We start from the raw sequence: 27,887 nt of genomic DNA on the forward strand, positions 1-27,887 counted from the left end.
TTTGTTTCCTCTCACCAAGAAGGTGTGTACTCCAAGAAAGGTAAACTTAAGCAGTAGACAAACAGCCTAAACAATGAATTAACATAAGAGTTTCTATTTTTTATTTTCTTATAATTTACACCTTCTACCCTAGCAAGTTCCCCGAATCCAAGGAGATTAATGCATACTGGCACTGGATCTTAATTCTGCTATGTTAACATTGAATCAGGAAGAAAATTTTATTCCTTTTTGTTCACCAACCAGAAGATTGCTTCAAAAGAAAAAAATGTAAGTTTAGCTGTGCTACAAGCTACCATTATTCTCCACGAAACATACCACAATTAGTTTCAAAAGTCCCATGCAACTGGATTTTGTCATTGCTGCAGACGCATGCAAACATTCAGCAAAGATGAGCAAGGTAACTCCTCACTGAAAAACACACATGCCTAAAACACTAAAAATTCTTTCTAGAAGTTCAAGTCTACATGTCTATGTTGCTGACCTACCAAAGGTGGCAATATCTAACAAAAAAATTTAACTTGAACAATGCATAAAGTGTAACAGTGAAAAAATACTTCAATACATCAAGGGAACTGTTCCACTTAACATCTGAGTTAATTACTGAGTAATCAGAAAAATATCCTCTTGGTTTTAATCATATACATTTAGAACTCAATTGTTTGAAAAAAAAAAAGACTGTCTTATAACGGGCGTATTTACAAACCAAGCGATCAAGTTAAGGAGCTGCTACTTTGTCAACTGAATCACAGGCATTAACTATTTGAATACTCTAGGCCAAATCAAAGAGAAAATAAAAATATATTAGCTTATACCACATTTTGATTAAAAAAAATACAAATTAAGTAGTTAATAAGCTAACATGTTTGATAACTGGGGTGTCTTCACACAAATACAGAATCAGTAAATTTATTAGCTAACATTTTTTTGATGTGGCAATTTCTCAAGCATATTTTATATGATTACAAGTGAATAATTTTACAGCACAGGAGTCAGAATCTCTTTAATGGTACAGAGCTAACCTTTTAATTTAATAAGACTGTAAGCAAGAGATTCTAAAGATGTAAAATATTTTATCTGTTACACTTTGACTCTAATGAATTCTACATATTTTTCACTTTGGCCCTTGATGCAATGACATAAAATATTTCTCTTCAAGCCAGGTTCAAAAGTCCCTTGTGACACTACTACCCACTTTAACAGACCCAGAGCTATATAAGACTCTTACTAACAAAAAAATTTTATATTTTAACTCACGTCCAAATGTTACTCATCTTTTAAATGCTCATGCTGAACAGTAAGGATTTTTTCTTCTCTTTTTTTCCCCTGCAGATTTTCACACAGCAACTACAGATCTGTGTATTAGGATAGACATAGTATTTCTCTCCCTTATCAATCCATGTATCCTGGTAAAGTCAGAAATACTATTTCTACAAGGAAGAATTGAATATAGACCAGAGTTTCACATTAAGTAACATTTTAAGTTAAAAAAACCCAAACAAAGCCAAAAGCAGTTGCATCCATTAGTGTTCACTGCACCAAAGTCATCAAGTTTTTTCCAGATAGTCTGACTATAATATGAATGCTTAATACTAAACTATGTTGTCTCATTAGGACATTTAATGTACGAAGATATAAGGCATCTTCTTAACATAAACCTTCTTAAACAAGTATCTACCTGTGTCAGTTTTAAGTGCAGACCTGCCTGTTTTCCATTTTTTAATTTTTTCCCTTCCTGGAAAGACACCGCTGTTTTTTCTCTGCAGGCTGTTGACAAACTCTGTCAATTCACACTTCCACGTTGATATATGATGCAGTCTTGAACGTGAATAAAAGTCAGAAATAAAACTACAATCTGAAGGTTTGGACACAGGTAAGGAAGCTGCCTTGCTAGGAGCAGGTACAGAAGTGCTTTTTGTGCTTGAAGGCCCCTGAACAGTTGAGTGGTGAGCACCATTTATTTTAGCATTACTGTGCAAAAATGAAGATGAGGATGAGTTACTCATAGTCCTGTGTGGACTCCACAAAAAGTCTGTATTTTTGCTGCTTTGCTGCAACTGCTGCATTGTGCAGTCTCTGAAGTCAACCATGCCTTTGACAGACTTCCCCTCCTCCTGCACAGGGCCTGGAGACAACCTGCTTGCAACACCGTTGCTGGAGGGCACCAAGCAATCCTGTGTCTTTAAGGCACTGGTAGAAGTGTGTGTGTGTCCATTAAAAAGGGCGGTGCTGTCTTTATGAGATTGAATCCCGTTTTGTTTCCGTATGGGAAGAATCTCCTCCAGCTCTGTAAATCCAAAATCGTCACTTTCTTCTTCCTCTTCTTCATTCCAGCTGCTTATTCCATTGGGTGTGATTTCAGTCTCCATTTCGTACTTTTTAATACGATTTCTGAAACAGATACAATAATGAAATACTGCATATTTCATAAATAAAGGCCCATTTACATGTAATTTCAAGCTTTTTCTTACTAATTGTTCTCAATATATACTTCAGTTACATTCCCAAGACAATTATCTCCGACTCTGAGCCACATCCTTTCAAAAGGACAGAATGTAAAGCCGTACCCAAGATTTTACAGATTTCATGTATTATTAACTACGAGTTTACATGGGAGTGACCATGCTCATATTAGAAAAGCTATTTCCAAGGCCTTTAATCTGGCAGGCAGTCTCCAACTGAATTACAATAATTATTTACTTGTTAACAAAACTGTACTGCCACACACAGTCATTGAGTGTGTTGCAGGAGCATGCAAACCATCAGGAGTTGTCCTTTTATCAAGAGATGTCATTTTCCTTAACTAGCTGTAAACAAACAAAGAGAAAAGAGAAAGTATACACAGAGAACTATTTTTTAGGAAATTATTTTGGAATAATGTTAGATTCATTTTATTTTTTCTTAATGAAAAAATCTGTCCAAGCTCTAAAAATCAAATGTATACTTAGCTTTGATAAAAACCACAAAACAATTTTCAGCTTTTAAGCATATAAACCAAAATATTCTGCCACAAATGCAGTAGCACAAAGATAAAGCTTTCATTCAAAAAATTAACTCTGGAAATTAAAACCAAAGCCTTCAAGAGTTCTACACACTCTTGATCTGCTATAAAAAAACCAACAAACCCAACCAACACTCCCAACTCCCAAAGCTAGCAATTTAAGTATGCAAAAAAAGGTGGGAAAAAATCAGCTATTCACCAGAAAGCCCATTAAGCATGACAACAATTTGGTTAAGACTATCAAAACATAAATTACAGTAAACATAGTATTTTTGAAGAGTTGTGTGGTTGAATATGGTATATTCAGTGGTACATACTTAGCGGGTAGGCAGGCTTTTACCATAATGTTTTTCAGACTACTCAGATGTTTTGGAAAGCCTGAATATTCTTCTCATTTTAAAAATATTTAACAATGCAATAGTAAGTGGTCATGGTGATTGTACCACTCATTGTTTAAAATTTGGGTATGGAATGCTGCTTAAGATATTAATTTTGTGAGACTGGTTTTATTTTCCTAAATGTAGACAAATCCCACTCATGTGGTAAAGTCTCCTCAGCATTATGCATAACTGGATTGTAAAAGAATCAGTAGACTATGGAAGAACTCAGATCACCAATACAAACCAGAAAGTGCAGTATCTTGCACAATATCCTTGGCCCTGTTTGCGCAGTAGTGTTGAACCAGATGACATCCAGATACCTTTTCCAACCTAAACATATTCTATAATGTTATTATTCTTGCCTATAAAAAACAAGTGTGTATTCCTGAAAAAGATGCAGGAATCTTCTTATTAAAAAAATCATCTATAAAAGATTTCAAGTGGAATGTTTCTTTCCAAATTCCAATTCCACTGTCAGTTGAAAAGTTTCACTGGTGCTTTCTCTTCAAGTCTCCTCTCAAGGTCTTAGGTCTCTTAGGATACTTTTATAATATTGTAATTTCATTTTTTAATCCATCTTCTCTCTCAAAGCATGACTTAAACCTTGGTATTAGCATACATTATGTATGCTGTGACTTTCTTTTTTTTTTTTTTTTTTTTTTTTAAGAGGCTAAAGAAAGAGATTAACAACCAGTATGCTTTTATATTCATTTCGAGGCACCTTTACCAAAAGTAGTCACCAGCTTATTATTTTTGAAATGAAGACCTACTTTTCAGTATCACCAATCAGAATCCTTTAATGCATGCTTGTTGCTTCCATACAGATATATTACATCCTAGGACTCCTAGGTCATAATATCAAGCAAACTGTGGTCCAAAGACTAGAGACAAGGCTTGGAGTCAAGGTAACTGAGTTCTTTCCTCAACTATTTATACAGCTATACCTTACTTTTAAATTTCAGCACCTCAGAGCTTGCCTCTTACAAAGCTGAAATGCGCTTTAAAAATGCTATTTACAAATGCATTCACTATGGGTGAATGATGAGCATCTGCATTACAAAATCAGAAACACTTACACCCTGTTGAGATCTTTAGCTATATTGCTTGGACCTGGCACAGCATCTTCATGTTTGCATATGCTGGTAAAGTTGAGACCTTTCTGAACACTTGACTGCTTGGTGTAGAGCTGATACGGAATGTGCGAAAGGAGACGCCCAGCTTTAATGCTAAAAAAAACAAAAACAAAGAACAGGTTACTGCTTAAGTTTTTTTAAAAAAAATCACAACCTTCTAGGCTAACGCCCCCCCACCCCCCCCTTTTACATACTTGCAGTGTCTTCCACAACCCCTTTCTCACCCTTAGCTGGATTGAATCGAAAAGTAATTTGTGATATGGTGACTGGTGCAACAAAAGGTATTTGCAAAGATGTGTTGCTCAGTTCTCTACATCCATTTCTCTTTCCAAGTGACACACACAAACCCCGAATGTTTCATTTAAAGAAAACAGTCAAAAAACTCTTGGTTAGTAGTCCACGTTATTCTACGTGAACCATGGTGACTGAGTTCTTTAACGTGGAACAAATTAGGGTAGAATTTGAGGTCAGCTAGGATGTGGTTCACTGTTAATTTTTAACTACCTTTTCCATTCCACAAGGCTGATTACCCCACCTTGTACAAAATTCACTGATGCAAGCTAAACAGAAGAACAATTTCCAAACAGACCTTCCATAAATATCGACAGCAAACATTCCACTTATTCCTACGGTGTTCCAGTCTATCTCCCTCTTCTTTTTCTTCTTCCACTGAAACTGCAATTATACTTGAGTAACTGCTAAATACTTGAGGAGTTACTCGAGTAACTTCCTTAGGGAAGCCACACACTTGGAAGCAAAATTGATTCAAAAACACAGGGTAGGATGATTTAATCTCTCCACCCCAACACCTGTTGCTGGCAGCAGAAATAACAGCCTTCCAAACTGCACTTCACCTCTTCTTTGTACACAATTCTTCAAAACGAACACTGGCTCAGAGATGCTGGGACTTCTTCCAGCAGAGGAACCTCTCCCATATCAAAGCAGATTAGTATTAGCATTTAGTTTTGAAGACAGAACTGGAGTCAGATTTTAAAGATAATTTAGCTATGTGTTTTTCTGTTCTTCAGCACCTGAATGCTTTCTCTTGCTCGAATCTGTACTACTGTCAAGGGAGCTGGACAGTAGAACAAAAGCCCTTGGGAGATTTCTGGCTGCAACTAGAGAGAATAGAGTAGGAGATCACATTTCCCAATTAGATAAATTAGAACTAGTTAAGCATACACATATACCTGGTAAAGTTTCTACAGAGAAGGGATAGCAAAACAGCCCCAAAAATATATCAATTAAATACTGGTTGATACATGAATATATATCATTCATAAAGGAACATAATTTGCATTAAACATTGCCAAACAGTTAAAATACACCTGGGAGAGTTCCAAAGCTTTCTTGTACACAAAGTGGTAATGCAGCAACTGAGTTTTTACAATGCCTGATTTGACTGTTTCTCAAAAGACCATGTGAATGAATGTAGGTGCAGAGCCACCTTGGTATTATTTCAGAGTTAATTGCTACAATTTCAAGATGATTAAACAAACCCATGTTTATTTAAGAACTTGTTCATGATGTCAAGGTTTTAGCTACTGGAGTAGCTGCATTACTAGATCAACAAACAGTTGTTTTTTTCCAAACTGCATTAAAATGCAGCCATAGGGATCCTAGTTCAGATGCATCATTCAACATCTTTACCCATTTCACCTTCTCTGTGTCACAGAATATATAACCACTAAAAAAAAAAAAAAAAACAACATGTTGGAAAGGACCTCTGGAGGTCTCTAGTCCAACACTGCTCAAAGTGTTATCTTTAAAGTCCTATCAGGTTGCCCAGGACTAAAAGTCCACCCAAATTTTGAGTATTTCCAAAGGCAGAAATTCCACAATCCTCGCTAGGCACCTACTTCACTGCTTACTCTCTTTTAACTGTGAAAAATCTTTTTCTTATAGTCAAACTTTTCTTTGCTGCAACTTGGGACTATTGCCTCTTGTTCTCTTGCTGTACATCTTGAGGAAAAATCTGGCTCCATGCCCTCTGTAACCTCCATGCAGGTAATGAAAGACAACAGTTAGACCCCATCCTAGTCTTCTCTCCAAGCAGAACAGAAGCAGCTTCCTCAGTTTGTTATGGAACACATGCTCATATTGGTGGTGCTCCTCTGAACTGAACTGTGTCCCAGCTGGTGAGTCCCTAGCCTGTCTGGTTGCATGGAACTAATTCTGTCTTGTGTTCAGGACTCTGCATTTTGCTTTGCTGAATTTCATCAAGTTTCTGCCAACCCATTCCTGCAGTCTGTTGATGCCCTCCAAAGGGCAGCCCTGCTCTCCAGTATATCGACTGTTGCCTTCTAAATCATCCACAAACTTGCTGAAGCTACTTTCTACTTCATCACCAGTGGAAAGTAGCTTCAGCTACTATGTCCATGTTGCTAGTGAAGACATTAAACAGCATCTGCCCCAGCAGGAACCCTTCAGAAATGCCCCTTGTGGCTATTTGCTAGTCTGACTCCAAACTGCTGACCACTATGGTGACCAAGGCAGCTGGGCCAGCACTTCCATCCCTCAGCCAGCAGTCCACTATCCAATTCGTATCTCCCTAGTTTGTCTTCAATAATGCAACAAGGGACTGTGTCCAAAGTGCTCCTGTAGTCATAGCAAATGGTATCTACTCCTCTCTTTTGCATTTGAAATCCTCATCAGAAAACTAGGTGTCATACCAGAATAGTATTTTTTAAAAAATATTTTAAACTATTTTCTTCATATTTGTATTAGATTATCACAGTCCTTTAGGAAAAATATTCACCTAATTTGAAAATCAAAATAAGGAATCCACAAATACTGGTACTTCATGTTAGTATCCTCAGTCTCTGAAAAATTATTATAAATGTCAAGGAATGCTAAAAGAATATTCAAATTTAAAAGTCAAGCTCTCAGATCACCCACCTGAATTTGGCTTTCACTGCACAACAACCTTTCCATGCTACACAATGGTGAGATGTATTTTTCAAATAAAGGAACATTGACTTAAGAAGGAGACCTGCCTGTAATCCTCTCCATTTGTTGCAAGCGTGGAGAGGTAGCAAAACACACAATAAGGGGCATGCAGAAAGAATGATTTTGTCACTACAGCAACTACACTGCTACTCTGCAACACTGGATTTTGCAACTACTGTTACAGAAGATCTCTATTTGATGCTAATTAAACCGCATTTCTAGCACTACTTCCATTTAGCAACAGGTTTATAAGAGTCTGACTTTAGACCACAGTTCAGATTATGTAAAGCTTTTAATGAAGCAATGGAGTTTTACATTTGCCTTACTATCCCTCTATAAGTAACTGTAGAATCTTATATAGTTTCTTTGGCATATTCCAAATGATGAAGATTTTTCGTGTTTTACCTTAATGTCCTTTAGGTGGCTCTCAAAAAAATTAAATTAAATAATAGCCATTGTAATGGTGCTATGTCACATTCATTAATCTTATTAATGCTATAGTGATAAGCACCAATAAAAGACCGGAATTAATTATTAATTTCACTACCAGCAAAGAATTCAAGTCATATGCAATAAGTAAGGAACAGGAGACGAAAATGAAAAGCCAAGTCACTGTATCAGCAGTCTGCAACCTGAACTCAATCTTTTCTGAGCAGAGAACATGGCAGGTGCCATAGTGGAAAAAGATGGCATGTGATCATGTAATTAAGGACTAAATCATAATACATGCACATAAGAAACAAATCAATGCTCCACAGACAAATGACTTCTTCATTTTGCAACCTTGGGTAGCAAGACCAAAGATCTAACACCACTGTTTTACCAGTAGATTGTGACAGCACCATTTCAGGGTAGATTGTTAACCGAAGTGAAAAAAATCACAAACCTATCATACTGCCTACAAGAGAACTGCAGAGGGGCTTTTTAGAAGAGTGTGCAGTGACAGGACAAGGGGGAATGGCTTGAAGCTGACAGACAGTAGGTTTTGATCAGGTATTAGAAAGTCTTTACTGTGAGGATGGTGAGGCACTGGAACAGATTGCTCAGAGAAGCTGTGGATGCCCCATTCCTGAACAGATGAGGCTCTGAGCAACCTCATTCAAGGTCTAGTGGAAAGTGACCTAGTCCATGACAAGGAGGTTGGAACTACATGATCTTTAAGGTCCCTTCCAATTCTATGAAATTGGAAACTCTACATCTACTACACCGATTTTCACTGATTTACTGAGAATGTAATTTGGTATTCCATACACAGAAAAGGATTATTTAATCACTGAGTATTCTTTAATACTGTTGAGAAGAAGAGGAAAAAAAAGAGGCGGTTGTAAGATTAGCTTCTAGTCTAGATTCTGATATGAACTCTGTTCTGTTGAGACAGCGAATTCCCGCCATTCCCTTCTGCTCAGACTCATGTATCCGCCTATACTTGGTTCTTCTGACGTATTCTACAGTATACCTTCCAGAACCAGGATGCAGAACCTGAACATAAGACACCAGAATAAAAATTTTAGGAGATTTCCCATATTAGGTTCTATCAAGTCTCTACTGAACGTATACAAACTGATCTTTCCAACCTGGTCAAAATCACAGCAAGCTCTAAGAGCACCAATAAAAAACAGTCACGTCTTCCAAATAAAACCACAGCTGCCATCACTTTTTCCAAGTCCTTTAAACACAGGAGTGGGGGAAAAAAAATCTATCCAAAGTTTTTTTTCAAACTGAGTAACTTAAAATGTCTAACTGAAGTTTAAAAATTGACCATGAAGATACATGATATGAAACGGGTGAATACAAAGGACTGAAAATCAGCAAACTGCAAATAAGCTTTCATATATGCATAGCAAAACAATTCCTTGCCTGTTTCTGCTGGTCATCTAGGAAAGAGGCTACTTAAGAATGGCATGACACTGGCAGGATAATTTCTATAACATATTCCTGCCTATTCCATTTCTGGTGGGCTCCTCAGATGGAGGAACAGAGATACAAGCCACATTAACTGCTCTTAGCCTGGCTACTGTCTTTATCAAGGAAAATTTCGGTGGATTCTATACATTTCAGTGCATGGAGAAACCAAAGAACATAAGTGTTCTGTAAATAAAATGTGGACTTTTTTTTTCCCTTCAGTTTTACTTATTTTCTTACAAAGGCACAACACAATAAATGTTTAGATGGATTAGTTCCAATTTTATGAGAACACTTTTCAATTGACATCCTTCTTTATATACAGATGACATGAAACTTATGCAATATACAAGACAGGAGAATTTAAAGCATTTACATAGGAGTTATTTTTAACATCCTGAGATGAAGTCTGGTCAATTGGTTAGATATTAAATGGAATTAACAGGATAATGTTCAGTTTCCTAATATGCTTGAGCCCTTCTTAATGTTCTTGGTGAAGTTTCCTAAGGAACAATCCCTAAGAAGCAAATATTCAATGTAACACTGGTATTTCTACTCTGCTGTTCTACCACTTACTTATTTTAAGCTAAACTATAATTTCAAAATGCAATCTTTAATTCTTTTTTCTCCCCAGATTTTTCTTGGGTTTTTCGTCCCTCCCCCCTACCTAAAGGGGGACTCCCCAAATGCAGCAGTCCTGAACTTACCTTTCCACGATCCACTCTGGCCGAACTACTTTTTCTCCTTTCAATTCTTTTATTTTGGCATTTGGAAGATTGGTGGCAATAATGTGAGTTGTTTTTGATCTGGAATAATACACATGGTATTGGCCTCCATGTAACATCATCAGCCGTCTTAATTCATCAGCTGAGGGATCTATAAAATTAAAACCAGAAATATTCCTGTTTAGTGTCAGGAAATATAGTGAGAAAAAGAACTTGAATTGATAAATATGATGCCATGGTCAGAAAGAGTGCAAACAATTGTTTTACTCTAGAAAAAACAACTTACAAGTTCTTCAAAGAACAAATCAGAAAAACATTTTGCATAAAATGTAGAAAACTGTGTTTTTGAAAACACTAATTCAAAATGCAGACATTCTACTTGCTATAGCGGAGTCTCCCACAATATGTATGGCAGAAGGCAGGGAAAAATATTAAAGTAGATGTAATGTTAAACTATATCAAAAAATGCTTTACATCAACATAATACAAAATTGGATTATCTTTTCACCAGAGTTCAGGAGAATAGTTTATACCCAGAAGCAACAGAAAATAATTAATATCAAAGGGTTTAGCAATAGCACAGAACTCCTACTATGTAATTTCTGATCTACTGAAGCAGTTAACTCATTCCTTCCTTACTGAGTTATTCTTGAGTTGTTACAGGGAACAAAGAATACCTTAAAAACCAACAACTTTTCTGATCTTCTCAATTGTTTTAAAAAGAGTACTTATTTTGCAAGCAGAGATGGGGAAAAAAGAGAAAAAAGTGTTAGCTTTGGAAAATGTTTGCTGCAGTGTCACACAGGCACCAAAAGATTTGGGTCAAACTAACACAATGTTTGAATAAGTGAATCTAGCACAAGATATTAAAAAAAAAAGGGTGAACAATACAAGAATGAGGAAAAAAATTTTAAAGGATACAGTTACAATTCCTTTCTGTCAACTCCCAAAATATGTCTAACACTTCATTATCCCTCTAACTTTTAATTAAAAATACCACACTCTTTCTTCCAAGTGTTACCTTTCCTACTCCAGCCTTTTGGACAACCATGTTCTAGAGCTCTTTTTAGGGACTAGCCACTTGAAGAATATACAAATGCTGGATTTTCACTAAAGAAACCGCCGGCATTAAACAACCAATCTAGACGTATTAATAGTTTAACATATCCACCTTAACCTTTTTCAATCCGTTTGAGCCCTGTGCTTAAACCAGCACTAATCTATCTCCTAAAAGCTCTATGCATCAGTTACATAATAATCACAACATTCCTGGCAGAGATCCCTCAAAAAGGCTTCTGGGGAGTTTCCAAAAGGTTATTAAGCTGCTTTACAGAAGTAAGGAGAAGTATGAACATAAGCTTGGTAGATTAAAAACCTTACTCCAGCTTACATGCACTATCAGTCCATCACAGATGGTCCCTATAATACGTGTCTTACCTCTTCTCTTGTTCCTCCTTCCACTATCAGTAGGTTCTGTCTCACACATTATGCCACTCTGAGCAAGCAAACTTCGACATAGTCTCCCAAATGTAAATTTAAGGCATACAATCTAACCATCACTAATTCGAAAAATTAAAAATTTAATAAGTGTAGGAGGATCGAGGAAGTTAAAAATGCCTCGTTTCAAACAATAAGATCACAGAAACATGGAAACATCTACTCCTATTTCTACAACTTATGTATATAAATGATATAGTAAACCAGTATTTATATTCAGAATGTAAATCTGACTTTTTATTGAAAACCTTAATCACGAAAAACAACAGACTATACAAAACATATACAGTAATTGTCATGTATTTACTTAGCTGCAAATTCATATGTTTTACAGTTACCTCTACCCAGGGTGATATAAATATGAGACCAACACAATACAGATCCTTAAAAAAATTAAAGGTTCACCTGTCAAGCCATTGACGTAGATGGCAACTCCGCTGAAGATACTTGATGAATTTCCGTCTCTCTGTTGTTGTATGGCTGAATCTGACCGGAACTGGTCCTCCAGTTTCTTAACTTTTGCTGACATGTATCCACCCTAGTTGTTAAATTAAAACAAAACACAATCCATGATGCCAGTCTTGTTTCCTAATGTTTACATACAGAAACTGGTCAATTATAAGACTGGAAAGGTAAGCAACATTCCTCCAAACTGAATTTGGTTGACACACAAAAGACATTCTTTTTTCAAACGAGAAACAGCAAATGTTCCACCATAAACTCATATCTGTGAGATAACTGCATCTTGTTACCAACGTGGCAGGATTTATTTCATACTCCTTAATCTTTTTCTTACAGGAATAGATTCTACATATATAAAAATTCTTATAGAATAAAAGGAAAGAAAAAGAAAAAAATGTTATGATGCAAATTTGGGTGCTAAATTGGTGGCTCATTGCCTAACAAAACAACGTGGTTCCATATATTTTCAGTTCTTAAATATACACAAGACAGTAGTATTCTAAACATTTATGTAAATTAGATGTCTCAGTTACTGTTTGTCCAACTACAGAATGCGGTGAAGACCACCATAAATAGTTTTCAAATTACTTAGGTTTATTTTTTAAATGGTGATTTAAAGCTATTCAAGGATCTGCACTTACTATAATGAAATTTAGTGATTATTGTGAACACAGACTTCAAAACCTGGTAATTAAAACATTTCTTTCAAACTTAATTATGTGTTTTCAAGTAAAGCAAAAGGCATCCTTTTAGCATGTATAACAAAATTGTAACACCTTTTTAACCACGGTGCCATTTACCTCTTTAAAAAAAAAGGCCACTCTGTTTAGAACATACCCATATTCCCCATCCATCGCCATCGGCAGCTCGTTTCCGCCATCCACCCCGCCTCATACTGAAGCTTCTGCAGAGGAAGAACAATGCCTGATCAATTAAATGTTCAGCACTATCATCACCGGCCAGTCAGAGACGGCATGCACTACAGGCCATTTACAGATTATCACAAAGATTAAATTTTTTCAATCAAGTTCACTAAAGTATTTGAGTTTCACAGCCAAACTAGAACTGCAAAATCACATAAAAACCTGATTCTCAGTTTGGTAGTAACACATACTGTGCCTCTTGCTACGTATCAAAAACCACACATGCACGTTTTGCTTTATTCACCCTGAACATAAAATAACTCCTTACAACGTTCACTGGCCATTACCATTTACTAAATTCTTTCTGTTCATCATACATCTCCTATTATAAAAAGGAATACTAAAAGGCCCTTAAGTAGAACTGCTAACGTCCATGCAACATATTGTCCAGGTCATGAACCATCTTTTATTTTCTATTTGAAAACAAAGACATGGTGCGATGCAGGCAACCACCTCCTGGTATTAGAGACTGGATTAGTTTCACCAATGGATTTACAGCTGATTATAAAACATACAAGCATTTGTTGCTGTAATGCAATACATCACATCAAAGCAAAAAACCAAAGGTGATCTTATGGTCAAAAAAAAGCCAGCTGTTTAAGTGACCCAGTATGATCTATAGTTTGGTTTGTGATCTGATTCTTTTGGGATTTTTGTTTGCATTGCTAAAAAAATAAATTAAAAAAAAATAAACAAATCCCATCAGCCAAATTGCAGTTTTCCTTTATGCAAAACATTTATCCCTGGACCATGAACTGCACACAGCCGTGTCCCCAGATGAGCTATTAGCTGGCTAGAACAGAACTCCTGGATAGAAAAAGCAATGCTTGGACTGTGGCCAACTGTTCACTGCACCCAAGTGATTCATATTTACTATAGCTGTTGTAACACTGATTTTAGAATATTGATTAATGATGTAGTAAGATCATGAGGTCACTGCCTGCTATTACATCTCTCACTTTTCAACCAAAATAGTTCTCTACATAAAAAGACAAAATAGTCTTTTAGGTCGATCAGCTCTTAGAGGGTGAGGATAAGACTCTGAAACTAAAAAAAGGTGACTGTCTTAAGTCTTCTAGTTCATTAAATATTTGATTTATATTCCGCTATCCTCCCTAAAAACCATGCAAAACTACAGAAAATACAGAGAAGGAAGTCAGATGGGGTTTTTTTCCATCCTTGACTGCTTTTGAGTCTCTGGATTATCCACAGCATTGATCAGTAGCAAGAGCATGGAAGCTTCAGTCAGTCTCCAGCTTACCAAAGAGCACATACAGTTGTGGATGGAGATGACAACACATTCTGGTTATTTTCCTATGCAGGCCTTCTACTGCACTGTTTTCGAGACTGCCTCATTTATTGTATTAACATTCCATTTCTTATGAACCGAGCTGAAAGAGAGTTCTAACTTTTGTCTCTTAACTCCCTTTTGTCCCAGGGACAAAAGCAGACATACCCTGATATGCAGTTAAGCCACCTTGGATTGCAGACAGGTTTGACTACAAAATAAGACCCAGCTGCAGCAAAAGTTTGCATAAGTACTATCATTTTCATGGACTACTGCAAATAAGCCAAATTAGGCAACCACAGAATTATAGTTAAAGCAGGTGGCAGGTATTTTGAAAAGGTAAGCACCTGTTTTATATTTCAGGACCTCCACAAACAGAAAGATCATGATGCACTCGGTTCCATGCTAATAGTTGCTTGTAACTTGATACACAACTCACAAACACTGTATGTGCAACTATGAAGATCAATCACATGTCAAGGAGATGAGCACCAACATTCAAAACAAAGCAGCCCCTTCTCTGATTGCTGTATTTTCCCTCCAGGTACCTGCATTTCTTACCCAGAGACCTATTTCCAAGACATCAGGCCTTCTGAAATTAACTTTTAGTGGTTTGGACTGTATCTAATAGATACCACAGAACTCTTAAGAAGCACTGAGGAAAAAGAGAGGAGATGAGCCAGATGACCATGAAAGATACAAAATTGATTTTTTCCTGCAGAGGACAGTATATAGTGAAAATGGCTTGATGACTTCTTCCATATGGAAAATTTGTATTTTTCCATCAGCTGAAGTGAAATGTAATTCACATCAATCACTTCTGGCTAAGAAATTCTTGGAAAAACAGAAAAGTATAAGTTCACCAAAAAAACCCCCCATTAATGAAATTGTAATCTGTTTTTTTTTCCAGTTACTACAGAAAAATACACAGATATCAGTGTATGACCTTGTAAGAGACACCAGAATTTTAAATAATGATTACTCTTTCTCCCTCTTAATAAAGGATAACAAAGTCTTAAAGGGTGACTACAAAATGCCAGAGGCTCTCTCTTCATATGGAGCCACATGGAGAGCACAAGAGGCAGCAGATACAAGCTGCACCAGGTTTCATCCTGACATAAGAGAAGTATTTCTTAGAGTGAGAACAATCAATGACTGGAACGCAGGGACCCAGCAGAGTCCTCATGCCTGGAGATTTTCACGTTGCAATTGGACCAGAAAACCTCAACCAGGCTTCTCTACCCATGAGAGGCTGGACTAGATACTCTCTTGGGGTCACTTCCAATCTGGGCTGTTGTAGGATTCTAAGACTATCAAATAGAAAACCTCATACAAATATAAACTCTCGCTCTGAAAAAAAGAAGACTGTACAAAATGCATACTCTAAATCACCACAACTCCAGTAACTGAGAAGACAGGATTTGATAGGTCTTAACTCTGACCCCTATACAACAACCTCCTGCTTGAACAAAAATATCTAATGTCTGATAAACTGAAGAACTGCCTTCAAAAGAGTGAATTTTTCTGAAACCTTGAAACACATTTCATTTTTATTCAGGAACACTGGAAGGTGAGGAAGAAAGATCTCTACTCTGAAAGTGAAACCAATTAAAATCAGAATCATTGTTATGTGACTAGTTCGATTAAAATTGGAAATCCAACAAAACTGCTTAGGTCAAGGTGCTAAAAACATGAGGTATCAACTGCTCAGAAGTTGTTTTCCTTGAGCCTGCAAAACTAGAGAAACTAGGCTGTAATGCCTACTTAAAACATCTGATAGTCATTTACCATTTCCTAAGCAGATGCAATTTTTGACTCAGCCCACTTAAGCCAGTCCACTTAAATTCCAAACACACAGGTTAGGAATGTGGTACTTCAGTGATTACTAGATGTCTCTGGCTCAAGTCTTCAGGGTCATGGATATTTTTCTTAATGCTGAGATGAAAACCTGGGAGACTAGTTTCTCCCTTTATAGTTCCAGGAACTGAATGATGAACCGAAGGTACTGGACTACAGAGAAACCTCTCTCCTAAAGACTTCCCCTTACAGTGTGACTCCTTCCTTGACAATGAAGGTAACCTCTTACAGCTGCCTTGCTGAAACCTAAGGAACAAACGAGCATGAGAAATATCTTGTACAAGATACATTAAACAAGAGGATAAGTTAAGCAAGATTTTAAATATGCTCACTGGTTCATGAAATAAGAAATGTAAGGATGGTATGATGCTCCCCCCTAAAGGAATCATGACGAAGGGATGAGTAAGAAAAACACTTAGTAAAGAATCCATGAATGTGGGAAGTAGATGAGGGTGGGTAGAAATCAAGACAGGAGACTTCAAACAGCCATCACAAACAAGCCAATTTCAGACAAGAGTTCATTTCCCTTGTAGTTCTTTCTTAAAGTATCTAACTCGTTTCAGAACAGTTTTCTCTGATTGCACAAATTCACAGAGACTAGGCAAACCAGCATAGTTACCAGTTTTCTGGTTATTTCTAGAGCCTAAAGGACAAGCTACAAAGTGACCCTCCATCCAGAGAAAAGCTTTTTAAATGAAATTCAAATGCTCGTATTCTGAACCTGTGAACATAACAAAATCTTCTGCAATTATAAAAAAGAACCTCGACAAACACTGAAACTGCACAAAAGCCTATAAAGATATAAACAGGAACTCTTAGGAATGCACTCCTGTTTTTCAGTGCAAGAGAAATAACTTTTCAAGCAAAAAAGTAAAGTTAAAAACTCCAGTGGTCAAAATGAGCATAATTTGGCCCTCTATCTCCTTCTAGACCACATATAAAAGGCAAAAATCTTACCATTCTTCAAAACAGGGTTAGCTAAAATTCAAATTTCTATAGGATGCTATTTCAGGTAAAAGAGAAACAAGGAGTTTTGATGCTTTGTACATCACTAGTGACTCAGAAATAGTCAACACAGCCAAAGATATGTAACATCCCTTTGCACCCTGCTTCACAGACCTAGCATTCAAAAGACTTCCGAATGCACCACGCTTCATCCTGTTACTAAAGACTGTTAATCAAAGCCCACAGATCAGGTAATGGAATGAAAAGTTAAGTCTACATTCTATAAATTCTGTAAGCATGTCTGTGTCCGTATAGGACTTACAGAGCAAGGAATGTAGATCTGAATGTTGATGCTAATATTTGTTGTAGTCTCATCTGTCATACACATTTAAGAAAGTTATTTCTTTAAAATATTTTAAATTCAGGATGGTGTGATTGTAATACAGTGGCTTTCCATTATCCTGGGCAGTTGGGATAACACGGCTAAGGGACGAACCTAGACCAAAACCACAGGTATGATGGGGAAAAATGGTTGGGAGCACAGAATACAGATCTCAGGGACTGTTAGAAGTAAACATGGATGATCATGAGCTTTTTAATTCCAGTGCACTACTAGTCCCTGCTTCTGTCATACATTTCAGCAGTGTCTTTGCCAAGCATATACACAGTGCAGAGGTATTTTTGTTACCTCTTCAACTAGCCAACTTGAATCTGGCAGAATATAAACTTTACAGCTCTGCCCTACAAGAAAGCATATGAACTGTTTCCAAAGACAAAACGAGGCTGAACTGTGACTCAACAAATAACCCTGCCAAAGTTGTGTCTAAATACATCACACAAGTAATGTTCCACCCAGATAATCCAATTTTAGATAACTGAAAGCTGTATAGAAGTATAACACACTGTAACAGCTAGTCTGCATTTCTGACCATTGTAGACATGCTGTCATTGTCCTCTAATGCAGAAGAACTTGGTTTATTTAACATATTCACATGCCACAAGCTTATACAGAAGGTGTAACTCCAGCAGAAATATGGGTGTCTCGGGCCACGGCTAATGAGTATCAGAATCTTTTCCTTGAACTGTAGATTGAATCCATCCCCGTTCAGCAGGGTTTAGAAGATTTTTCCATCAAGTGGGTGTTTTGTGGCTTGTTTGAGTTTCATGCCACTACATTCCAGCTCCCACATCAAACTCACCACTCTGCTTGACACTAGTCTTCAAGCTCTTTGAGCAAAGAACTATCTTACATGTTTATACATTTCTAAGCACAAGACAGACCTATTCTTGGCTGAGTCTTCTGGAAAAGAACTGCTGCTACAGGGCAGAAAACTGTTTTCTACCACCTATTGAGAAGTCCAGAACCCAGCAAAAAGAACTTACACAAAAAAAGTCAAAAGCTTTTTTAAATATACTATACGCTTAAACGCCTGTGATTTCAGACAATTCTGTGTTAGCACTACTATTCCATATTAAAATTAGTACATTGATTAGTACATTGCAAAGCAACTGAGTTTTGTTCTAGGTGGGAAATAAAGTCTCAGGGTGAAGTTTCACAAGTCAACTTGTTGGCTGACTGCTACCAAAACAGATGATCCTGCTGTTCAGCCTCTGCTGGCCTAAAAAGCTTTATTCCCTTCTTCTCAGCCTCTGGAGTACTTCCAAGCTCACATGACCCCTGTGTTCACACTGGTGGTATGTGCAATTCAGCTCACTAAATCAACAGAAAATTGATGTCATTTTATGGCTTAGCTTTCCACAAGTTTAGCAAGATGAAGCAACTTAGAAAAGTATCAGATAAAGCCAAAGCAGACAGGCAAAAAAAAGAGGAATGGATGGGATTTAAAATTATCTTAGCAATTTCTAGAAACCAACTTTTGGGTCATGACTATAACCAATGGCAGTGTAAATGTAGATACAGAGATCCAATGAGCTGACTGCTCTTTGCAAGCAGTGCTGCTTATGTTTTTAGTCCTGCAGTAAACCAGAGGGGTAGGCTACCTTACCTTTTCCATAGGGCAAGGACTTTAAAAAAAAAGTTACAATCAAACAGCTCAACACCTTATGCCACCTATCCCCACAGGATAAGCACTCCTAACTACAAGCACCTGATGTTACAAGGCCGACCAGCAAGTTCTGTTTTGCAGTTCAATCTTTGATGATATTTTAAATGAAGAGAAATGAAATTCGCTGAAGGACACTTGAAACAACAGCTATCCCCCCAAAAAAACCAACACCAACTCCATGTCCTGTGAGCAAAGATAAGAGTATAAATTAGGAATGAACAAACGTCAAAATCTTGGGCTATTTAAATATTAGAAAAAAACAGTATGAGAAATTTAGAACTACCATTTGTCTAAAATAAGAGTGTCCATGGCATTTCCTAGAAAGGCAAAATACCATACAACTCACATAAAACACGGAAAAACTCCCAGGTCTTTCAGAATCACCTCCTCATGAGCAGGGAACTATTCTAAAACTATGTTCTGTGCATACTGTCACTTGAGCTTGACAGCAAAGAAATGATACTCTAAGAAACTTCCAATTCCATCAGTCCCCCAGAAAGAGAACTCTTTACTAAACTAATCCAGTTTCCAAATGACTATTTTTGCAACTCAAAATAGTTCTTATTTCAGATCAGTTTAGTTTACAAGCATGGACTAAAACTTTACACACAAGCAACAACTAAGAAATATAGATTTGCTGGCAAAACACGACAATAACACAAAAAGCAGTTGTAAAGCAGATAACTGTTCATACCAGACCTGCACAAGACAGAAGTTTTTATATCTTTTCACAGCTAATTTGGGAGTCTGGAACAGACAACTGTTTTAATTGTTACAACTTGGGGAAGCATGAGCATGAGGTCCAGAAACCAGGATCACTGTACAATCCATACCAGCTTTGAACAATTTGTTTTCAATGTATCATTTTTGCTTTTACACATGGCATTTGAGATGGTTAATTCTTTGAAAAATAGCAAGACAGATTTAACTTGAAACCAACCGTCAATTCCCCTCTAGGAATAACACTCAGTAGCAGCTACAGTCCTTTTAGAGCTTGTCACTAACAGTGGTTTAACTTGTTTTTTTCTTCTGCTTACAGAAGACTGGCCTTCAGTTTCAACACTGCTTGCTGCATTTTTTGGTAAAGTCATGACCTCCCTAGCCCCTTCAGAGTTCTTCAGTGATGAGTAGCTTTTCTTCTCAAATGTTCACTGCTATATGTAACCACATAGCTCAATTCACTTTTTAGTTCAAATATCACTTCCTTCTCACAAGGGTTCTTACTGCCACAATACAATGATAAGTTTCAGCAAACTTCGTCAACTGGCTTCACAATTTCTTTTCTGTGCTGAAATTCTTCTGGGGCTTCAACCTCAAGAGGACTTGGCATATTCATAATCTTTATGCCAGCTTCTAAGTGCCTAGAATCCAGAATAAAAACCATTAGGTGAAATCAGAATAAGCAGCATGGTTTGTGAAATTAGGACTCTAAAGAGTAACACAGTTGAAGGGATTGTAAATCACCAAAAGGAAATGCTCTCTTGGACTTGAATATCCAAAGCAATAAACATGATGGGCTTAGGAGCTGCGTAGTCTTCCTTCAATCCCTTCTGTTTAGCTATCTACAGTATTTGAAAAGGAAGAATTACATCTCTCTTTTCTTTCAAAGTGAAGACTGGGATGTTAGTTTTCCATCTAATAAATCAACAGAATTTGTTTAGAAGGTTTTTTGTTTGTGCACTCAAAATGACAATCCAGTCCCACAACTCCTGTCTCACTCAAGCAGTTTATGCTAAGGCATAGGCCAGGAAGTCAGCAGGTAGCATAAGTAAAACCATGATCCCCACTCCCAAATAATGAGAAGAGCTGCTGCTGAATGATTTAGGACTTTCTAAGACTTTCCAGGCACAACTGAAACATCCATGTAAAGCTAAAGAAAAACTTAACAAGGCAGAAAAAGTGGGTAAGTGGAGGTATAATTATTCAAAAATAACTGTAAAATTTTCATGAGGTGATCAAAGCAAGGAATCTGTGGATGCTCTGAATTTATTAGCATCAAATTCAGAAGAACTGTGCTTGTGAAAACCTGACATATACTACTTTCAGCTTCTCCAGACTTCAGCCCAGGAGATGGGTGAAATCCTCAGAAGAGACTACACCTTTTGATTGAATTTAGGTATTTGACTATACACGTGTGTGTACGGATATCTGTATGTATGTGCACACACAAAAAACTGATCTTTGTTGTAGTGAGTGCTCACTACCCAGACTGACCACTCTGGCAGTAGTGAATGGCACAGACACAAATCCCCACTCTGGGCCAGTGCTGTAACCAGTATGAGAGGGTACCTGCAGTTTAACAAGGCCATGCACAAGGTGTTGCACCTGGGTGAGGGGAACCCCCAGAATGAATACAGGATGTGGAATGAGCAGATCAAGATCAGCCCTGAAGGAGTTGGGGGTGCTGGTGGATGAGAGGCTGGACATGACCCAGCCATGGGCTCTCACAACCCAGAACGCCAAATGTGTCCTGGGCTGCACCAACAGCAGCACGGCCAGCAGGGCCAGGGAGGGGATCCTGCCCCTCTGCTCTGCTCAGCTGACACCCCACCAGGAGTGCTGCACCCAGCTCTGGGGGCCCCAGCATTGAAAGGGCACAGGCCTGTTGGAGCAAGTCCAGACAAGAGGCAGCAAGATGATCGAGGGATGGAGCACTTCTGCTATGAGGAGAGGCTGAGAGAATTGGAATTATTCAGCCTGGAGAAGAGAAGGCTTCAGGGTGACCTAACCCTGGCCTTCCAGTGTGTGAAGGACACTACAACAAAAAGGGAGAGAGACTATTTACAAGAGCATGTAGGGACAGCACAAGAGGGAATGGCTTCAAACTGAGAGTAGGTTCAGATCAGCTATGAGGACAAAATTCTCTCCTGTGACAGTGGTCAGGCATTGGAACAAGTTGTCCACAGAAGCTGTGGATGCCTCATCCCTGGAAGTCCTCAGGACTAGGCTGGATGGAACTCTAAGCAACATAGTGGAAGGTGTCCCTACCCACGACAGGGGAGCTGGAACTAGACGACCTTTAAGGCTCTTTGCAACCTTGACTATTCCCTGGTGATTCTATGATGACGTTGGGGTTTTTTCAGGAGACATGTCCAAGGCAGTTGTGCTTTACAGTCAACCCAATGTTAACACTGAGCAAGTGTTGATCCTGCCAGGCTTTCCAGGAAAAACGAGAAAGAAGGCATTCACTTTGCAAATGGTAGATGATGTCCGATACTAAGGAGGACTCTTTACTCATGTATCTGCAGCAAAACTCTAACTCAACAAAACTCAACCCAGCAAAAGCACTGAAAACTACAGATTCAGTATTGAAATAGGTAGATTTTCAGTTCTGAGCAGCTTTTGAATGACATCACTTAATTTCAACCGACATTGCACAGTCAAGTTCCCAAATGCTTTTCTGACATTGCCTTTGAAGCTCTCAAAGCTGCAAAATCTTTTTTGAAGTAAAATCTTCACAACATAAGGCTTCTCTGCTTAGCCTTGAAGTTCCAAGTTTCTACTCAAGTTCTCTACATTTTTCTTTAGTCCACGGATATTACTTCTTTTCATCAACTCAGACCAACAAGACTAGGAGGAATCAGATGAAACTAGCAAGTTGAGAGATCAAAAGAAATGGAAATATTTTTTCATTTATAGCCTAGTTTATTTGAAGATTACCTGACACTGGATACCAAGGATTCTAAAAGTCCATATCTGTTGAACAGATAAATGGAATAAAAACATATTTTATTTTTTTAAGGTAACAAAACACAGAAGCTCAAGACACAAAGGGAAAGTATTTCAGTGTGTTCGCTTATTATTAACAAAACAAACTTCTGATCTGACCCAACATATTATCAAGTTTCCTTCTACAGTCACAGAAAAATAAGAAAAGCACAGTGTTTCTGCACTCTCCAGGAAAAATACAGTTCTAAGATCTTGGGACAAAACAAAAATGCTCTAATTCTTCAAGATCCTTTAATTTAAACTCAAATCTGAATTGTACGCTTGGCCTGTACTGGTTCTAAGTTGGTATTTTAAGCACCTCTGACATAAAACCAGCTATGTTACACTGCTGCTTAGTGAAAACACATCAATACAAAATGGCTACAGAGCAAAAATGGCCTACCCCAAGCAAATGCTACATTTGAAAAACTTGTATTAAAAATCAACACAGAAGTTACAGGAAGGGGCAACACTTACAACTTCAAACCAAGCAAGAAATTACAGTAAAAAGTCATTACAACCTTACCCCTCTCCTACAATTGGTTTATTGAGAGGATTCTTGGAACTGCTTACCAAATAATGCAATTACAGCATGAAAAGCAAGGAATTGTGACTGAAAAGGCAGTATTAGAGCCGAGTGCTCTAATGTTTCCTGAAAACAAGGAGCAGATTCAGAAATCAGGAACAGTATCCTTTCAATATAGATCATTATTTTAGCTCTTTACTTCAACTGGGAGTTGCTGTCAATTTCACAGAATGGTAAAATACCTTCACACTACTTCGGAAACTGCACTAATCATTCACCTTACATGCCATGGGGTCAGTGGCTTTCCTGTTTTTAAGAACTAATAGCAATTTCACTACTTTCTTCGAAAAGCAACAGCTCCTAGGTTTCCAAAACGACTAAGTGGGCTACAGCCATTTGTTCAAGATACTGGCTAACTCCTTGTGCCCTGAACAAACACCTGATCTGAGTCAGCTCCAAGAGGTGAAGTCACGAACATGGGGGACAGAACTTCGTTTTACTTTGGATATTCACTGACAACTAGAATCTGACAAAACATACTGTCAACAGTCCCCAGGATTCTGCCAAAATACACCACACACCTCACCCTGACAGAAGACTGCCAGTCTCTATGTCCTTTGGAAAAACCTTAGAGTAGTTCTTGACCCTACTCTGCAGCGCTTCTGCACTACTTTCTTGCATTTGCAAGAATGACTCTGCAAGGTACGTGAGCAATGTCCTCTCCTAGGAGAAACCACCTTGTAGGCAGATGCTCCTACACCACCTCTCTCTTCCAGGGTTATTTACTTTCATACATCAAGACATTGAAGAGCTGTGCATTAATTGAGGCAAACCAAATAAGGAGGTTACAACCAAGAAGTCCATTACAATGTGAGTTGGGTATTTATGGATGGCTGGGAACAGAAAGCAAAACCAACAGAAGAGTGAACCACAGCATGCCTAAGCTTCACTTCTGCAAGGAACTGAATTTCAAGTCATCAGCTTCAGCACAACCAAACAGGTAGAATACCAAATGGGAAACCTGAAACTTTGAGATAGGAGGAGTTGCTTTACCCAAAAGCTAACACTGAAATTCAGGGACCACAGACTGCATAGGCATTTAAAGCAAAGAATATGGAATATACAGTCCTTGCAATGGGTATGCCAAACTAAAGGGGTCTCCTAGGGGAATTTCATGGTCACAGATTCCTTAGCTACAATAGCAGCAGTCCTTAAGTTGATTTTGAAATAAAAGCAACAGGAATGGAGGTTATCATTACAGCCCAGAATTCAGGGCAGTTCTGCACATTCACCTCTCTTCTGCAGAACACTGAGAAAGAAGCCTTTCCTAATTCTGACTTCTATCTTATGAGCACCACTTGAAATAGAGAGTGAGGGGGTCACAGACACAGCAGGCCCTCTTCCCTAAAAATATTTGTGTGTCCAACTAAAATGCTGTCTAGTTTCCACAACAGAGCAAAAAGGTGCTCTTGGGGTAGAGCACTACAACTATCTGTTAGACAAAGACACTTCCACAGGTATACTGAATGACACATGTCTAGGAATTCCTCATGAGTTTTTGCATCTGCTTAAGATTTGTTCTCTTACTTCCAACTTTTTCTAACTCCATGGCCACCCTCATTTCTATTTGTTTTCAAATTTTTCCTCATTTTGCTATGCTTAGGTAAACATACGGCACTATCACCAAATGATTCTACATTGTATTCTTGAAAAAGGGTTTCAACATTTGGATATTTAGCTCCCTTGTTATACATATACCAGGCAAACCTCCTAAGAGCTGACAGAGATCTCAGTGATAATAATATATTCCTTTAATTAAAAGAGAAAAATGTTGAATTAAAAAACCCCTATTTTCTATGAAATAAACAACAGCTAACAAATTAAATGGGGAAAGGACATGGCAGGGTCACGCAAGTTATTTTGTTACTGCTTGTCCTGGGTTATTTAAAAAAAAAAAAAAAAAGTCTGTGTAATCATGTTATTTTTTTTCTACCTACCCAAAACCAGATTTAATTCTTACTTATTTTTTATTAAATCTCTCTAGTAAACAAAAGGGATGGTAGAAAGATTGAAAATTTCCCATCAAAATTCTTTCAAGAAGTCATGTGGGTCAAGGGGTCAGAAACAACTAATGAAAATTGGCACACTGTTACTGCACCAGAACAGGCTGTACCACAGTCTATGTACTAGATGGACTGGTCCTAGGTTTGAAGGGTCCAGTACTAAATAATGTACTGAAAAAATACATATTGTACGCAGAAAAAAAACGTACAACCACTTTACAATTGAGGTTTGAAATACATTAATGAATTTTTCCTCTTAGCGTGTTGCTTTTAAAACAATCTTTCCTCAGGCAGTTTAATATCACTGAGTCACAAGGTAGGTGTCTGCACTGTGCCTCTACTAACACTGTCCTACCAGTGACCTCCAGTGTGACAGCTTGGGATTATTTACTAACAGGGATTTGGTACATTATCCAGCAGAAGAAATGAACTGAATGAAAGACCAATATGGTGAGAATGGGTAATAACTACATGCTTGAGGCAAGAGGGCAAGGAATTTGTCAGAGATTTGGATTTCTGTCTGATCTTGGATTTCATTTGTGTTAGATGTCATAAACATTAGCAAAACAGGACTATTCCAGAAACAAATTTTAGCTATAACTTCTTGCAACTAATGGTTATTAGGTAACTGTTCAAACCAGTTCTATTTGAGCAACAATTGCATCTAAATGAATAAAGAATTCAGATAATGAAATCACCCCTGGTTTTGCTTGTTTGGATTATAGTGTCGAATTTGAGGTAGGATAGGACCTGGATTTTAGATCGAGATGCATCAAAAACATCAACTCATCTTTTCATTACGACAATTATTAACACAAGTAGAATATTCACAGCCCTGTCATTCTGAAGACTGTGATGTTAATTTTAAAGCATCACTAATCCTGCAATATTACAGCACACAATACACAGACTTTGTATCAAAAAACCCCAAACGTGCTGGTGATACTATGTTCTTCCGTCTTAAGGTTAGCATGCCATTACAGCGCATTTCCCATCAGGGGCTTTTAGCTCAGTATCACAGGTCAAGTCAATGGTAACTGTACAGCAAAAATCATCAAAATCAAACGGGGAAGGGGTCAAGACGTGAACACATCTGTCCCTCAGTGTTGCTAAGCACGGGCTTACTCATCAAGCACAGGTCCTCCCCTCTTTCCCTTCAGCACACGGGTTTATACCCAGCACTATTGCTCAGCAAATACAACTTGTGACAAACACTACGGGAAACCGCAGACAAGATACACGCTCCTACGGCGCGGGGAGCATTCCAGAGGGCACGGCCGCGCCTGGGCTTCCCCTCTCCTCCCCCTGCAACCCATTTCCCTGCAGTGACCCCTCGGCGCTGGCAGAAAGCTGTGCCACAGCCTCACTCGCCCCGGCTCTGCCTGGGGGACCCGTGTTGTGTCTACAGCGCAGGCCCCATGTGACAGACACAGAGGCACGGACAAGACAGACAGACAGACAGACAGACAGACAGACAGACAGACAGACGCACAGGTGCGGGGAGGGGCGGGTGACCCGGACGCGTGCACACCTGGCGCGCACCCGCGGCGCCTCGCGGGCGCGCACGGGGCTCTGCCCCCGTATCCCCTTCCGCCCTCCCGCGCGCGGGCAGCCCAGGCCCCCGCGCGCCGGTTACATAACGCCGCGCGCCGTTCCCCTTTTCCCTCCCTTCCCCCCGTTCCCGCGCCGGGAAGAGAACGGGGAAGGCCCAGGCCGCGGGCCCAGGGAGGGGCTGTGGGGCAGGGCAGCGGCTGCGGGCCCCGCGTCTGCCTCCCGCTCCCCCTCGCGTCCTCCCTGCCTTCCGCCTCCCCGACCCCGAGCCACCCCCCGCACGGCCCTCCCGCCATGGGGGCCGCCGCGCCGGGGCGGGGGGGTGAGGCGCCCGCTCCGCCAGCGCTCACCTTCCGCCGCGTCCCAGACACACATTCCCGGGGGCGCCGCCGCTGCCTCCTGCCCTGCCGGGCCCTGTGTGTGAGTGTGCGTGTTGTGTGTGTGCGGGGCTTCACATCGCGGCTCCCCCTCCGGCACGGACGGAGGGACGCACGCAACCGCCGCCTCCTGCCCGCCTTCTTCCTCCTCCTCCTCCTCTCCAGCGCCGGCCGCGCTCTCTCTCTCTCTCTCTCTCTCTCTCTCTCTCCCTCTCTCTCTCCCCCCGCACCTCGCTCGGTGTCCCCGGCACGGCACGGCCCCTCCTCCACCCCCCACCCCCTTCCTTCCCTTCCCTTCTCTTCCCTTCCCGCGAGCGCGTCACGGGAGAGTCTCGCGCCACCAACCCGCCGCCGCCGCGCGGTCAACAAACGGCGCGCGCCGGCCCGGGCAGGGCCCCTGGGCCGCGGCGCCCCCTAGCGGCACGCCCGCGGGGAGAGAAGCGCCTGGCGGCGGCGGGGGCGGGGGCGCTCGCACGGCGGGCACGTGACGGCGGCGAGGGGCGGGGCGGGGCGCGGCGCTGGGGCTCGCGCGCCTCT

At 39.4% G+C, this 27,887-nt stretch overlaps 1 protein-coding gene across 1 annotated transcript in view; it reads right to left on the minus strand.

The window, feature by feature from the left end:
• The window catches only part of REV1 (REV1 DNA directed polymerase), a 56,826-nt gene extending 29,190 nt beyond the window's left edge, over positions 1 to 27,636 (minus strand). Inside the window, exons 1-6 of the mRNA XM_066176585.1 lie at positions 27,324 to 27,636; positions 12,884 to 12,950; positions 11,990 to 12,122; positions 10,070 to 10,238; positions 4,455 to 4,604; positions 1,676 to 2,388 (exon numbers count right to left, since the gene is read on the minus strand). Of these exons, the coding sequence (XP_066032682.1) occupies positions 1,676 to 2,388; positions 4,455 to 4,604; positions 10,070 to 10,238; positions 11,990 to 12,122; positions 12,884 to 12,940 (1,222 nt within the window). The 5' untranslated portion in view covers positions 12,941 to 12,950; positions 27,324 to 27,636. The remainder of the gene's footprint in view (positions 1 to 1,675; positions 2,389 to 4,454; positions 4,605 to 10,069; positions 10,239 to 11,989; positions 12,123 to 12,883; positions 12,951 to 27,323) is intronic.
• Between the last annotated feature and the right edge of the window lie 251 nt (positions 27,637 to 27,887).

Source organism: Chamaea fasciata, unplaced genomic scaffold, assembly GCF_029207755.1.
Source record: "Chamaea fasciata isolate MVZ Bird 193981 ecotype frontalis unplaced genomic scaffold, bChaFas1.0.hap1 SCAF_2, whole genome shotgun sequence".
Taxonomy (NCBI): Eukaryota; Metazoa; Chordata; class Aves; order Passeriformes; family Sylviidae; genus Chamaea; species Chamaea fasciata.